Below are 15,704 nucleotides of genomic sequence, written 5' to 3'. Positions count from 1 at the left end.
CGTGTGCTCTAACTGCACCCACAGGAGCGGCTTCAGAACTGCCCGGATCAGGCGGAGCGGTGGGCCTCTGGTGCCCCTCTCCTGCTCTGCGGGTCTCCCAAGTCCCTCTGATAAGGAACCCTCCATACTTCCTTCCCATCACCCACAGGCCTACCCGTGACCCCCTCCAACCATGGAACTCTTCCTCCCAATAAGCCTCCCCTGAAGCTGAGGCCTGGGTGCTGGTGTCCAGCGCTCAGGGCTGCAGTAGCTCAGAGCTGCAGGTGGCCACAACCTGAAGGGGAGCTTGACATCTCACCACCAAGCCTGAAATCTCACCACCAGGGGCCCCAGACCTCTTGTTCTGAGGCCTGTGGCATGCGGCCCTGCTCCCCTTACACCCATACTCTGGGGACAGTACTTAGAGTTAGCTGAACAGCATTCTGAACTGAGCAGCGACAGGGCCGGGGCCAGGCCGGGGATGCCCTAGTGCCCTGCACCTCCCCACCTCCCAACACAGGCACAGGGCTGAAGCAAAGCTGCGTTCTGGCTGGATGCTCCTGCTGGCTGCTCCCAGCTTCCTGCCCTCTCCCACCTCTTCTCCCCTTTGCCCAAGGGGCCTCTTCCCAGCATCCCTCTCCCTCTGTAGAAGGGTCAGAACCTCCTCAATGCGTTGGGATTCACCCTCCTCTACTTCCTCACACAGGACATCAGACCTTCCTGACAGAGTAAAGGGAACCGCTGGCCTTTCAAAGCCAGATCCCGCGGGTCGGGTCCAGACAACCCTTCCATCGCAGGCGATCCTCACACCCTCCCCTGGCAGGACACTGCCCCTCGCCCAGGTCCGGGCAGAGACTCCCAGGTGTGGCAGAGGCAGAAGCCAATGGCCGCTGGAATGCGGGCTAGCTGTCGGCTGTGCAGACATGACCTGCGCTCCCACGGAGGCTTCTAGAAGCCACAGTGCCTACCAGAACCAAAGAAGTGATTCACCCATGGGGGCAGGTCAGGCCAGGGTTCCACAGTGGGTGAGGGCTGCTCACGGCCACCATGCACATGGACCAGCCCCAGGAGAGGGTATGGGGGCCCAGGAGATCCCCAGAAAGGCTGAGCACTGTGCCAGCCTGGAAAACAAGAGCAGGTCAGAAACCCAAGGGTTAAGGGAGAGGATTAGAGAGGGAAAGTGCCAGAGGAACCCCCTCCTTCCTGGCGAAATCCACCCACACAGGCACCAACAGGAAGGGAGAGGGATTTTAAGGAGATGCTTGGCAGGAGCTATTTCACTGAGCTGAGTAGGAACACAAAACTCCAAAACTTGCTCTGTGCCTAGCCATGTTCCTCCCCACTCCCCCACTCTGGCTCAGGCTGCTCAGGACAGCCATCCCGAGAGGCAGCTCCCACCAGGCACGTGGGGTGGGGGTGTGAGGGAAGGAGACGGAGACAGTCCCCACCCCCAGCAGCAGTGCACAGGATGTGCCGAGTGGAATCTGCGCTCGAGTTCTGGTGGGAGACAGAGGCCCTGATGGGGAGGGCACAGGGCGGGCAGCCTGCTGGGTGGCTTTTCTGTGGGGCGCAGGGAGAAGCCTGGCGGCCACATCTAGGATCTGGGCACCGCCCAAGCTGACCAGTCTTTCAGGGGCAGGTGAGCAGCAAGCTGTCAACAAAGGTCTCAGTTCTGGTCGGTCTGTCCTTGAAGAGTAGCCCCTGCCAGAATCCTACTCCCAATCCCCTCCAGACTGCCCCAGCGTAAAGTCTAGCCTCCTCTCTGTGGCTGCCGTGGGAGGCCCTGCCTGAGCCTCCCCACCTCCCACAGGCGCCCCCACCCCCACCCCTGCAGCTCCCCATCCTCACCCAGTCCCTGTTCCCTTGGTCAGTGTGGGTGCCTGCTGGGTCCTCACAGCACGAAGCAGGTATCTGCACTCATCTCAGCAGGCGAGGCTGGACCCCACCCTCCCCGGACACTGGGCACACGCGGCAACCCTCACTCGTCCAGCTGGTCTACCAGTTCTCGGGCGGGGGACACATCTGGAGACTCCAGCCCCAGTCAAGGCTCACACAAAGCACTTTCCTCAGTTCATGTTTGAGAGGAATGCCTGGGCCTGGTGTGGGAACTTCCTCCTGTCCACCCTAGACCTTGACCTTTAAGAGAACAGTGTCCCCTAAGGTGGGCCCCATGGGAGGGAGAGGTGGGTTTCTAGCCCTGGGAAGGAATTAGGTCATAAAAACAGAAACAGAAGTGGGGAGGGTTGCAGCAGCATTTCCTCAGCTGAAGGACAGGGAGGGGCACCCCAACAGGCAGACAGCAGGGCAGGCACTTTCTCAGGGGTCCTCGGGACTTGGAGCCTGTGCCAAGAGGGAAGCGTGGCTCCCCAAAGGAAAGCCAAAAGCAGAAGTTTGCCTAGCGGTTGCCATGGCTTTGGGGCAGGGCTGCGGTGAAATGCTCCAGTGCTTGCTGGGCTTGGCCTACTCCGTAACCATGGCAACAAGGGGGCGGGGGAAATGGGGCAGAAAGAAGGAAGCCAAAGCCGCGGGGGGAGCAGCAGGGTAGGAATTCACGTGCAGCTCGGAGGCCAGAGCAAGCCTCAGAGGACAAGGCCCCAGACACTCGGGGCTTCGAGTCCCTGCCTAGAGCACCGGGCTGGGTGCGCCCTCCTCCCCTGGGCTCACCACCCGTAGAGCCGCATGTGCTCCCAGGAGCACGAGCAGGCTGGTTGACTAGCCCGGCATGCTCCTTTCCTTCACCATCAACATGACCTCACTAGGAAACCCTCCCCATCAAATGCCGTGCCCAGAGGTGAATGTGCCTCTGACCCTTAAAGTGACACGTGGACCCTAACTTTTCTTCTCACCATCATGAGCCTTACTGGTTTTGGGATAATGGCAGAATATTCTCCCCTGGTGTCTCCCTGCATATCCCTCAGGCCCACCCCAAGGCCTCCCCCCTTTGGGGATTCCCAGCTCTTGTTTAACCCATGTACTGAATCCCCAGCAGGGTTCACAGAGCTGTCCCTGCTCCTACTCTTGGGCCCTCTGGCTGTTCTCCCAGGAGCAGCCTTCCCCAAACTAAAGGACATTCATCGCAGGCCTTCTAGCAGGTCAGAAGAGACAAAGCCACAGAAACATGCTCTTTTCCATCACCCCTCACCCAACAGCTCATCACAGCCAGCGTGCCCATCTGGTCTCTGGACAAATACCCACGAAGCAAATACGAGCCTTACAAGAAGGTCCATGAGGGAATGTCCACTTCCCCAGGTGGGCCAGCATCTGTGGAACCCGAGGCAGGCAACTCCTGTTCAAATACCCGTTGTATTACCCTTTTAGGAGCTGAACTTTCACGTCTATCATCTCATCGGGCCTCACAGGACCCCATGGAGAGGCAGGATGAAATCACTATGGCCCCTTTGCAGATGGGGAAACAGTTCTAGGAGGTCCTGGGAATGAAGGCTGAACCCCTGATGGCCAGTCCTGGGCAGCTTCTGCTGCCCTGTGCTCCTCCTCTGCCAGCCCCAGCCTGACCCTCTGTGGGCCACAGGGTCATAACCTTTGCTTCTGTCCAGCTCTGCCTCTCTTTCTCTAACCCTGGACAGTGTGAGAGAAGGAAAGGGAACTAACCTGTGGACACTTTGTAAGTGGTATTTCATAATTCTCACAATGAGCTTCTCACTCACTATTGTCCTATTTTACAGATGAGAAGACAGAGGCCCAGGAGGCCAGGGAGGCACCCCATGGCCTACAGACAGATGGCTGGGACTCAGATCAGAACCCAGACAGGTTGGCTTCCCTCCCAGGCTCTTTCCCTGCTTCCTGGTGCCTCTGAGACATCGTCAGTAGGCTCATCCTGGCCATCAGAGGGCCCGACACGCCTGCTTATAGAAGAACCAAAGCAAAACTCAAAGCCAGGCCTCCCCAGTGAGGCCCGAACTCTGCTTCTCTGCAGAGAACAAGCTCCTTGGGCAATGTGGCCAGGGTCCCACTCAGACCTGTTCTCAGACACAGCTGCTCCGCTGGCCAAGGACTCAGCCTCATGGCCTTCTGCTGACACCCCACAGCAACTGCCCCAGAATGGAGTCCCCTGGCAGCATCTGTGCCTGGCACCTGCCTTCCTCGGAGAACTCTGTCATGTCCACTTGTGCTGTTGTCCCCCACTGGAAGACACAATTACCACCGGCTCTCAGGCTGCCTGTCCAGAGCCAAGAAATAATATGCTCCGTGACGTGTCCCATCAACCGCACGCCCGGGCCAGGCCCACGCCAGCCCCCGCTCTCCCGCTGCACCAGGCGCCACCGCTCTCCCTGCCAGCTAGAGGGCTCCCCTCTCCTGCACTGAGCGTCCTGAGCCGGCTCTGTGACCAGACCCCTCACCGTCTTCGCCGCCCGCAGCAGAGCAGGCCTCATGTGAGAGCAAGCCAGGTGCCAAGTGGGAACAATCTGTGCTCGGCTGCTGAGTCCCACATGGACAGGGAGCACTTTTTTTTAACCAAATGGTAGCCTCAAACCAATTTTTTCCCCCAAAGGGATCTGAACTTAAATGTTTTCTAAAATGACTGAGTCTGAACCAAGTATTTATCAGGACAAAACAGACACGTGTTAGACACCCACAACGTACCAGGCACCTTCGTGTTGATTTTCTTCCTTAATCCGCCCAAATCCCTCCTGCAAGAGAGGCCTTCTTAGCCCCATTTTACACAAGAAAAAACTAAGAATCAGGAAGATAAGATACTTACTCAGGCCACATAGGTTATGAATGACAAATTCAAGATTCAAATAGCTAATGCTTAACACTGGGTATGGAAGAAATCTAGTTTGTAAAGCCCCCCCCCCCTTCACCCCACCTCTCACCACCAGGCCTTTTCTGCCCTTTTTGTTCCCAAGAACCTGATACCGGCAGCAACTTTCCCAGCAGCTGAATAAACAGAGACCCAAGGATTCACTTTGCTGTCACACATATTTTTTTGCCCTAGAACAGTATTTTAGAAATGACCAAGTTCTTATACCTCCTGGTCCCCCAACTGTTGGAGAAAAATCAAGCTGGTTTTGATACATGGTTCTTTCAAAACCTAGATTATGCATTTGGGGTTCAACAGATTGGGGTAATTCCTTCTGATCTGGGGACCAGGATTTCCCTCATGTCTCTGGACACACACACCCCACCCTGTGGGAGTAACTGTGGGACAGGGGCTCTGACAGAGAGCTGTTCACCACTGTTTCTCTGTGCTGAGCACAGCCCGACATGCTCCCAAACACGACCGGTGGATGGAAGATGGCTGTGTGGGTGGTGGATTTTAAAATGCTCTTTTGGCCCCAAAGACTCAAAACTGGATCCAAAACACAGCTCTTCAACCACTTATAGCTCATATCCCTTGCATTTTTGAGGAAGCATTTGTAAGATTTCTATTTACCACTTAGAAGAACTTACCCATTCATTCTGATCCATCAGCCCATAACAAAAACCATATCCAAGGCACCAGCCCCACACCCAGATCCTACACTCAGCTACTCCTATGAGCTCCAAACCACAGAACAGGGGCTGCCATGCTCAGGGACCGCCACACACCCTTTCCTGGAGCAGCTGCCCTGGAGATCCTGGCGGTGGAGAGCTAGAATGACACTTCCTGGGCTGGCTGTGCCGAAATACCTTTCACTGCAGTATAATGAACTCTGCAGTTATTAGGAACCCAAGGAGCAGTCACAGCAGCCAGCCGCTTTTCTAGAGGGTTCTCCCTATCATCCGCAGGCAAACCCAGTCAGCACAAAGAAAATGAGGAAAACCCTGCAGGCACATGGGGGCCAGACTGAACCTCGGTTCAACAGAGGGATCAGAGCAGGAGCCTGGGAGGCTCATATAGTGACACCCACAGCTGCTTGAGAACGGCTGCAGGGAAGGAGGATGTGAACCGAGTACAAGAGAGAAGCCAGAGGCAGTCTGGTCCCTCCGAGGAAACGCTCCGAGCACGGCAACCAGATCCAGGTCCCAGGTGGAAAGCCCTCTGTGGATGAGACACCAAAGCTATATTCATTGCCAAAGCTCTTCCCCAAATTGCTGAAGTTTCTACATGTGTGACAGGCTGGGTGTGAGCAAGAAGAAGCCAGCCAGCCAGCCCTGGGAAGAGGTGCCTCCTCCCAGATGCAGTGCACTAGGTGTCCCAGCACTTGCTCCACTTTGCAGGCTACAGGGAATGCCCGGGACACCACCTGGCCCGCAGGCCCAGACCCCCGGAGTCTCCTGATCAAGCCAGCCAGCCATATAGCATCTCAAAAAAGGAAAAGAGCTGCTTGGAGGGAAAGCACACATTCAGGAAAATTCACCTTGGCTCCAAGTGTGGGCCACCTCTTAGCAAAAGACATTCTTCACCTTGTTTTCGGGCAGCTTGAGGGTTTAAGGAGAAATAACATTAATGAAAAGGCATCTGAACCCTGGTACTGGGCACCCAGATCAAGCAGAGGCCACAGAAAATTCTTGGGAAGACAGAGCCCAGCCTCGATCCCAGACTGTGCTTTGGAAGCTTTTTAGGGAAACATGTGATTTGCATCATGGTTGCAAGGATTACTACAGTGTGACCTTGACCAAGACACGTAATTGTTCTGGGCCTTAACTTATCTCATCTGTAAGATGGGACCATATGGGTATTACACTGAACCATGTGAAATTGCTAGTTTTCTCCACAGGTGGGAGGTCAAAGGTGAAAACGAACAGTTATTCGGTTCTTGCTCTGCCAGGTTCCAAGTTGATTATCTCATAGAGGAAGGCATTACGTTGAGCCATAAAAAAAATAATGCCTTCCTCTATGAGATAATCAACTTGGAACCTGGCAGAGCAAGAACCAAATAACTGTTCGTTTTCACCTTTGACCCCCCACCTGTGGAGCATACTGTAACCCTCAGCAACGGAAGGTGATGATAATGACCTGTGTTTCCTGAGACATGACTTTAGTGTAATCTCACCTCAGGGTGTAGGTGGTGAGAAAACTAACTGAGGTGTGTGTAGGGGGCAAAGAGGGGGTACTTGTCCATGTCTGAGGTCCCATAATTAGAAATGGGTTGAGTCTGTGGTCAGAGTGAGGGTCCTTTTTCTGTGAAAAGTGTACTGTTCTCCAGTGGAAATCGGATCTGGCACTTGGCACTTCTATTCTCACATTGGGCTCACCGGCTGGCTGTCCCCTCCCTGGAGCAACCACTTCCCCTTTCACGAGCCCACACACACCCTGCAAACCTACAGGACCATGCCCTGGCCAGTCTGCACTCAGATCCAAATACCCACGCCCCTGCACAGAACTCAAATCCGAACGGATCTGGCTGAGGAAGGGTACAGTCTCTTGGCCCCTAGTCCAGCGTCCCTCCTCCAGTCTGTTTGCTGGAGGACCTGCTGAGCTGAAGATAACCCACCGACCAAAGTCCTCTAAACCAGCCCTGGCATCGCAGTCCCAGGTGTCCAAGCGAACACTCGTATCTGGCTGTTCAGGGGCCTCCCAGGAGGTCCTAGTTGTTTAAACTTCACTTCCACATACTGCTCTCAGACGCATCATCTTTAAAATCCTGGGGATTCCCAGCGCACAAGCTCTGAGGGGCCCCCAGGCAGAGGACTCTCCAACACTATGCCATGTGGATGGCACCTCCACACCTGGCTTCTGCTGCTCCTGCCACCCCTCCTCCTCCTGCCTCGGACCAGGGCATCCACCCAGCCACGCCTCTCTCCTTTGCGGAGCCTCCAGACCCAAGTGTGTGTGCACATATTTGCAAGTGTGTGTGCTCGTCGTCCTGCCCAGCGCAGGGGAAACGGGTCTCATAAAAAAATCTGAAAAGCACTTCATGTGTGCTCTGTCCAGGGGTACACAGACACTGGTTGCAGGATATTGTAGTAATTAATTAATGTATTGCCCATCCCCTCTCAGTTAAACGTCAGTTAAACGAGGGCAGGTACTCTTCTCATTTTGTTTGCTGCTGCAACTCTGGCATCCAGCACATGGCAGGACACAACGCAGATGATGCTCGAGTAGCAGTTTTGCGAACAAGTGAATTCCTTCTACAGCACACTGTAACCACCCTGAGGGGTCAGGTGGTTTGCACGGCCCTCAGCTAACGCATGGCACAGCTGGAGCCTGACCCAGGCCGTCTGCCTTGAGAGAGTATGCACCTCCCACTCCCTTACACGGGTCCCAGACCCAGCAGAGCTGCTCCACGCACACAGCTGACAGCTGAAAACCATCTTTTGCAATCCCAGAAGGGGTGGGTGCAGACTTGTTCACTCAGTCTCTACTCAATCGGGGGCAGGACCCAGGCCCCCAAATGCTGCCTTATGTACACGACCCAAACCTTGTGCACCTCACCCCTGCAGGGTGGGGGACAGAGCTAAGAATTTTGCTTCAGAGATGTCCTTGGGAGGCCAGACCTGGAGGCCTGTGCCTGGGACCCACAGTCCCACCTCCCAGGGTAGAGGAAGGCCCAGGGCTTACCATGGACTCGCTGATGAGGAGCAGCAGGAGGGCTTCCTCAATGTTGTCCTTCGGGCAGTAGAGGCTGAAAGACAAAAGGTAGCGCGGCTCCAGCTCGGCCCTCGTGCCCGCCGCACCGGCCCTTCTGCCCCAGAGTCAGCACAGGCCTGGTAAGGTGACCCTCTCCTGCATAATTCACAGGCACTGGATACCACCTGCAGCTCTGTATCACGGCCCAGAGTTAGGGCTCTGAACTACTGTGTGGGCGGCCGGGCTGGAAATACCGCCAAGGCTCCTGGTGGGGACAGAAGCCGCTCCAGTGCCCAGCACGAAGAGGCTGGACGAGGGGCTCTGCCGGGTGGACACAGACCCCGCCTTATTGGCAGAAACAAGGAAGGTACCATATTAAATAAGACACTTAGGAAGGCAGGTGCCCCCCAAATGGTGTGGCCTTGGGATGCCCTATAGGAGTCTCCTGCCACCCCCCTCGAGACCTGCCTTGTCTAGTTTACTTGGCTCCTGCAGATACTGAGCCCGCCTGGCAGGGAGCTGGGTGGCGACTGGAATGCACGGGACAGAGAGAGGGCGGCCAGCAAGGGCCGGACCCCGGGTGTGGCACGAGACTGGCGTGGTCCAGCAGGGCCAGCAGAGCTTACTTGTCTCCTTCGTAGAGGTGGGGTTTCCGCAGGGCTTGCCTGATGAAGGAATTCTCCTCTTTACTCATGAACTCGGGCAGAGGCTGGGACAGGGGGCTCCAGTAGCACTCTTCACTCAGGGAGTGCAGCAGGACCCCCGCCAGATGCTTGGCCGCCATCTGGCAGAGAGGGAGGGATCAGGCCTGGGCACAGGTTGGCTCTTCCCTGATGTGGCCAGAATGCCCTCCGCCCCCCTCCCAACCAAATCTGTCTGCCCTGCAAAGTGCTGCCCCTCCTGCACTAAGGTTACCCATCCTTTCTGTCGGCCTTTGATAGTCCTACCTAATCTTTTATCCTCTCCCCTCTCCTGGACAAGAGGTACATTTTCCCCTTCTCCTGACCCATGGAGCCTAGCACAGCTGTGAGTGTTCACAGGCCCTTGCAGAGCATAAAGCCATGGGCACAGGCAGCGAGCTCTCTCTACCAAATACCTTTCAGATGTTTGACCAAGAATTCTAAAGTGAATGGCTGATTTGGGGGGAATGAAAGCCTTCGAAGGCAGGGCTGAATTAGGGCAGCAAAGCAGAGTCCAGGTTCTTCACTAAGATCAAAAATCCCTAAGAATTAGCACACCACCTTGCTGGGGTATGGTGGCAGCGGATTCAACTCTGATGCAAGGCCAGGGGCCCTCTGCAGTGCTGTGATGAAGTTTCTTTCTAGGCTTGGTGGGGAGGCGCTGAGACTGATCAACAGCGTGTGGCGTTAGCACAGATGGGGAGAGAAGTGTGCACGTGACAGTCACCCCCGATTCACGGACTGCCTGCTGGCATTTCTGCTGGCTCCCACTGAACTTGACCCCTGAGTAGGCCAGCCCCCAGTACTCAGCGCTGGGGCCCCCTCTATTTACCACTTTGAAGTTCTGAGTTGCTTTGGTCTCCACAGTCCGTAGGACCTCCCGGAGCTCTCTCATGCCTTTCACGATGTTCCTAGCGGGAAGAAGCACAGGCAGGGTTAGTACCAGCCAGTTCCCCCAAGGACTTCCTACTCAAACCTGCAGACACTAGGAGCCTGCCTGAACACATTCGATAATTGCAATGGAAGGTCAGAGTTGTAACACCAGAACCCCAGAGGGCCAAGACATCAGCCATCAAAGAACAGGGATCTCCCCAAATCCCCTGAAACTCAGGCTTGCAGTTTGCCACCAGAAGGAAACCAAGTTCAAGTGTTTCAAACAAGTTGTTATTTTGACCCAAGAGCCTTGGGCTGGTGTCAGACTTTCTGACTTGTCGGTTTCAAATCTTCTGTCTTTACTTTCAGCATCTGGCCAACACCAGAACCCATCCTCACTTCTCAGTCCTTCCACCAGGCCCTAGACCGGCCTGCATCACCCCAGGCCTCATGACCACCCCGCTAGCCTCACCCCTCCAGTCAGCACTCTGTGCCCTAAGCAATTTTCAAGCTTTTTAAAGTGTGACCCATAGTAAAAAATACATTTGACGTTGCAACCCAGGATATATATGCACTTTCCTTACATACAACGGAAGCAAGTTTCTTGACATTACCTACCTCTGCTACGTGCAATCCACTCTGATATTTCTACTTTGTGTCCCCCCTGCTCCCTCTTTTAAAAATGCTGGCCGCCCTGGCTGGTGTGGCACAGTTGGCTGGGCATTGTCCCATGGACTGAGAGGTCCTGGTTCGATTCCCGGTCAGGGCACATGCCTGGGTTGCAGGCTCGATCCCCAGTGGGGGTCGTGCGGGAGACAGCTAATTGACAATTCTCTCTCATCAATGTTTCTCTCCCCCTCTCCCTTTCTCTCTCTAAAATCAATAAAACATATTTAAAAATAAATAAATAAATGCTGGTGGACACCCACTGAATAGATCTTGCAACATACTGATTAATGGGTCGTGGCCTGCAGTTTGAAAAACTTTTTCCATCATCCCTTGAAGGGTCTACCTGACATGCAAAAGTCATCTTGTTCCTCCAGGCTGGCCCCCCCCGTTGGCGCCCACGGTGCTTACAGAGTCCAGGTCAGGCCTTCGGCTGCTGGGTCTGCCTCTTGCCTCCCTCCCTTCTCATCTCCCACCACGCAAGTCCTTTCTGAATGATGGGCCTCGGTTCCCTATGCCAGGTCTTGGCACAGGCTCCCCACACTGCCTGAAACAGCCTTTCCCGTATTTATCCTTTAAACCCCTTTCCAGTATCATTTCCTTCCTGCAGCCTTCCCAGGTCCCTCGCCATGCTGTGTTCCTCTTGCACCCTGCTAATTCCTCTTCTGCAGCAGGCACACCACGTTTCAGTCATTTTCCATTTACAGGCTGACCCCTGCCCTGAGGACGCCTGTCGTGCTCCTGAAGCTCAGCCCTGGCACACACAGCCCCTGGCACACAGCATGTGTGCAGCCAACGTCTGAGGACCACCCTTCTCATTTGTTCTAGGGGTTCTCTGTTTCACAGCACACAGGGAAGCAGAGGATGATGGGCCAGCAAGTTAGGAAAAGACAGATTACAGAGGGTGAGAAGCCAAAGGTGGCAGCCAGGAAGATCACAGGAGGCCCTCCTGCAACTTTCATGCATGAAACAGATTCCTGGGGCCTTCGGGCCTGGAACCGTAAAAGGACAGGTTTGTAGTTCAAGTCCCTGCCTTCTGGGGACTCTAATTTCAAACAAGTTCTGAATGTGCAAACTACCAACATTATAAACACAGACTCGCCCTGGCCGGTTTGGCTCAGCAGTTGGGAGTGTCGGCCTGCAGTCCAGAGAGACCCAGGTTCGGTTCCCGCTAAGGGCACGTACCTCGGTTGCAGTTTGTCCCCAGCCCTGGTTGGGTCGTGTGGGTGACAGCTACTTGATGTGTCCCTTTCACGTCGATGTTTCTCTCTCTCCCTCCCGTTCTATCTGAACAACAACAAAAAAACCACAAAAACAAAACAAAACACCACTGCCTCTTGTTTCTATGGCTGAAAACAGAGACAAAGATCTATGGGAAGGAGTCAGTCACAATGACCTTCTCTAGCCTACTCACAGCTTCTGAAGAACAAGGAGGGGCAAGCAGGACAGGGCACCGTAGCATCCTTAGAGACGGTTCAAGTATGGATACTGCTGCTGATGGCCAAGTGGCCAGGGAGGCAGGCTCACCTCTGTGGGCCATGCACGGTCTCCTCCTCTATAAAGTCAGGCCTTTCATTTGGATCAGCATCTCCCAGACTTGTGTCATCTGCATACCACAGTTATAATTTTCACTCCTAGCTGCACACCATCAGGGTTGCTATTCATGTAATACTTTTCTTTATATCTTCTTTTTACTTCAGTAGATATCTTACCTTAATCAAAAATACCCGAAATCATGGATTTAGTGAGCTAGTTATTTTTTTTTTGCTAACGGATATTAAATACAGAAGTACTTTTAAAAAGTTTGTGTATCACTTAAAACCAACTTGTATATTATTGTTAGAGCTATTCATCCTGTACTTTGAGAAACAATAGTTTAGACCATAGGTTCTGAAAGTGTGGTCCCTGAACCAGCATTATCAGCATCCTAGAAACTAATTAGAAAAGCAAATTCTGAGACTCCTCACTCCAGCCCAGCAATTTGGGTTTTGTCAAATCTCCAGGGGGTTCTGACGGACACTCAAGTTTGAGAACCACTAGTTTAGATGATCCCCGGTGTCTTCCAGTTCTCCTATGCTATGAAGCCGGGTTCCAGAAGGCTCACCAGACATGGGAACCCCAGCTTTGCAGCCAGATCCTAAATGTAACCTTGGAAGGAAGGCAGCCCCTCTGGGCCCAAGTCCTCGCATCTCTAGGAGGATGACTCATTTTCTCAGCGCTGTCGGGAAGATGAACATGGGAAGCCCCGAGCTCACCCAGGCATGTGGTCACTACACATTAGTTATTTTCCCTTCCCCTTCTAGCATGAGTCCTGAAGATCACATTACTTATAACCTAATTTGCCATATTATTCTGCATGGATGGGGGTAAGGAACCAAGCGTCCGAGGGACCCTCCAGCTTTCTGCCCATCTCACTGATTCTATCATCCCCCGCCCCACAGGGGCTGTAGAACAGGATCCCCTGGTGACAAACCACACCAGAGACAGGCTGGGGAGCCTCCCCACCACAGATCCAACAGGAAGCATATGCAGCAGAGGCCCTTTGGTGCCACGGAGACCGCTACTTAGGAAAGAAAGAAGAGTCTCACTACCAGGAGAGAGAAAACAGACAGACTGCATGAGCTCCTACAAGAGAGGAAAGGACTGGCTCAGGGAAGTCAGGCTGCAGAGCTCTGCCCAGGCCAACTGGCCACCGGCTGGGGTGGGGCTGGATCCCGGGGCTGCCCCAGGGCCCTCAGGCCCAGAGGAGGTTGGTGGATCCTGGGATGTGTGGGTGATTTTCCACTCTGTGGGCTACCTGCCAGTCTCCTCCCTGGCAGCCTGGCCCAGGCTGCTACCAGGAGGCCAAAGCCAGGAGGGACTGTGGCCCCTACTTCCCGCTCCAGCACAAGGACTGTCCTCTCTCCGCCTTTAGTTTCTACATCATCAGCCCTTGAAGGCCATGGCACTGGCATTACCTGGGGGCTGGAGAGAAACGCAGACTCTCAGATCCCTGCTGCTCCCAACACGGACATAGTTAGGGAACTAGAACTGCATTTTAATAAGATCCTACGTCCAAAAAATCATATATTTTATACCATTTTCAAATCTATTGGGACAGGGGACAATCTGCAACCGAGGTACATGCCTTTAGCGGGAACCAAACCCAGCACTCTCTGGTCCGCAGGCCGATGCTCTAACTGCTGAGCCAAACTGGCCAGGGCTCTCCCAGGAATTCTTTAGCTAAGGAAATAATCACTCTCAGGCATCTTTGGGGGAAATCCCAAATTTTATTAAATGCACACAGAGGAAAACCAACACGCTGGTTCCAGGGGCCTGGGCTGCACAGGGAGAGACTCGGGCTCCCAGCGAGCACCGACCTGTTCTGACGGAATGCCCTTCAGCTCACCCTTCCAGAGAACAGGAAACCCGACGGGGGGTTCTCCCACCAGCCTGAACCATCCTGCCCCCGAAGTCTAAAGCTACCCGCGCCAGGTAGAGCTGGGGCTTTTCCGAGCCTCGTGAGAGGCCAGCTTGAAAGATCTCTTTGTTCTGGTCTCTCACGCTGACCTTTCTGAGCAGAGCCGCCACTTTTAACAATATCCAAACAGGGTCTCACACAAACCCTGGCCCAGAATCAGGCTGCATGTGGAGAGGCCAGGAAGCCACTGATTCCAACCGAGGTAAAGGCCGGCTGGCCAGGAGCAGAGAGATGAGCGTGCAGGGAGGGGTCCAGGAAACAGCTCGGCTCAGGGGGCCCCCCGGGGGGACGTGCAGGGGGTGGCAAGCTCCTCAGGTGCCCCGTCAGTGACAGGCAGCAGTGCAGATTTTTCAAAATGCTTCATCTCATTCAGTTTTTGCAGCTTTCGACGAGGTTAAGGATTTGTTATCCCAGGTACCAGCACAATGCTTGGCACACAGAAGGCGCTCAAGAAATCAATATGGAATAAATACCCCCCGTCCCACAACGGGAATGTTAAAGCCTGAAAGATACCTGCCTTTCCAGGCTATCACTCACCCAAGCGGGGAGGCAGGCTTACCACAGGAACAAGAGGTTCAGTTTCTCCTCCCTTTTAACTAAAAAGATCCCTAAGAAAGGGACCTGTTTTTCGACCTGGGGCAGTTACAACTTTCCTTTCCCAGTCATTAGAACTCTAGGACTCCCAGGACTCAACTAACTAAATCTTTCCAAAGTGCCTACTGCATACCAAGTGCCTGGTCACCAGGCATCCAGCAAATACTGGTGGAATGAACTAACAGACTGAACAAGTATTACACTTACGGCCCTGCAGGGAAGGAGCTCAGTCTGTTCAGTTAGCCACACTCTTGAAATATTGCAAAGTGTTTGCATTCAGTAGGTGCTAAACGAAAAACGTGAGGGGTTTCGTTTGATTTGACACAGAGAATAACTGCATGGAATTTATGGCCGAATGGAACCTAAACATACACTAGTGCGCACGACCCAGAGCAGAAGGCCCCGCCTCAGGGCTGGCACTAGAAACTGTGTATGGGAGGTTTCAGGTCAAAGACTCAGGTAGTCGGCAGATCCCAAAGCAGGAGGGTTGAACCAGGAGACAAGGTTGGGTGAATTTCAAAGGTTATGAAGTTGTTCACTCCTGTCATAGACCCACACGATTAGTTTTAAAAACTAAAGCTCTCCTCTTCACCCCCAGCCCCAGAAAAAGGCTGTGACACAGTCCTTGTGGGGCACTGAGAAAGTCCAGGCAGGGGGCTTTCTTTTCTAGTGAGGTGGGGGAGGGGCAGGGAGCTAACAATAAAGGCTGTGCATTGAGAGAGGCTGGAAGAGCATGTTCTCCCCAGTGGGACTCAGGTCTCCCTGTGCCCCGAAGTGTGACACAGACCACAAGAGGTTTTCCTGGGCTTTGCTGTTGGGTGATTCTGGCCCGCAAATTCCCCTTTACAGCAATCTGCTTCCTGTCCTCCCCAGCACTGCAGATACTGAGTGACTCCTGAGAATAAATAAAATAACTCCTGATTGAACACAACCTTCACAGGGTCACACCAAACAGCAGGATAGGTTTTCTAAGGTGTCTCCCCATAGCCATCTGCAG

At 53.9% G+C, this 15,704-nt stretch overlaps 1 protein-coding gene across 2 annotated transcripts in view; it reads right to left on the bottom strand.

Moving 5' to 3' along the window:
* The window catches only part of TTC7A (tetratricopeptide repeat domain 7A), a 113,559-nt gene that overhangs the window by 59,018 nt on the left and 38,837 nt on the right, over positions 1-15,704 (bottom strand). Inside the window, exons 6-8 of one of the 2 annotated variants that reach the window (XM_036262356.1) lie at positions 9,947-10,025; positions 9,061-9,218; positions 8,426-8,489 (exon numbers count right to left, since the gene is read on the bottom strand). In XM_036262356.1, coding sequence (XP_036118249.1) covers positions 8,426-8,489; positions 9,061-9,218; positions 9,947-10,025 — 301 coding nt within the window. The remainder of the gene's footprint in view (positions 1-8,425; positions 8,490-9,060; positions 9,219-9,946; positions 10,026-15,704) is intronic. The other variant, XM_036262357.1, reaches the window with a different exon arrangement.

The sequence above is a fragment of the Molossus molossus genome, unplaced genomic scaffold (assembly GCF_014108415.1).
Source record: "Molossus molossus isolate mMolMol1 unplaced genomic scaffold, mMolMol1.p scaffold_m16_p_15, whole genome shotgun sequence".
In the NCBI taxonomy this organism is placed as follows: domain Eukaryota; kingdom Metazoa; phylum Chordata; class Mammalia; order Chiroptera; family Molossidae; genus Molossus; species Molossus molossus.
The sequence above is the reverse complement of the archived record's forward strand: the minus strand, read 5'-3'. Positions and strand labels throughout refer to the sequence as shown.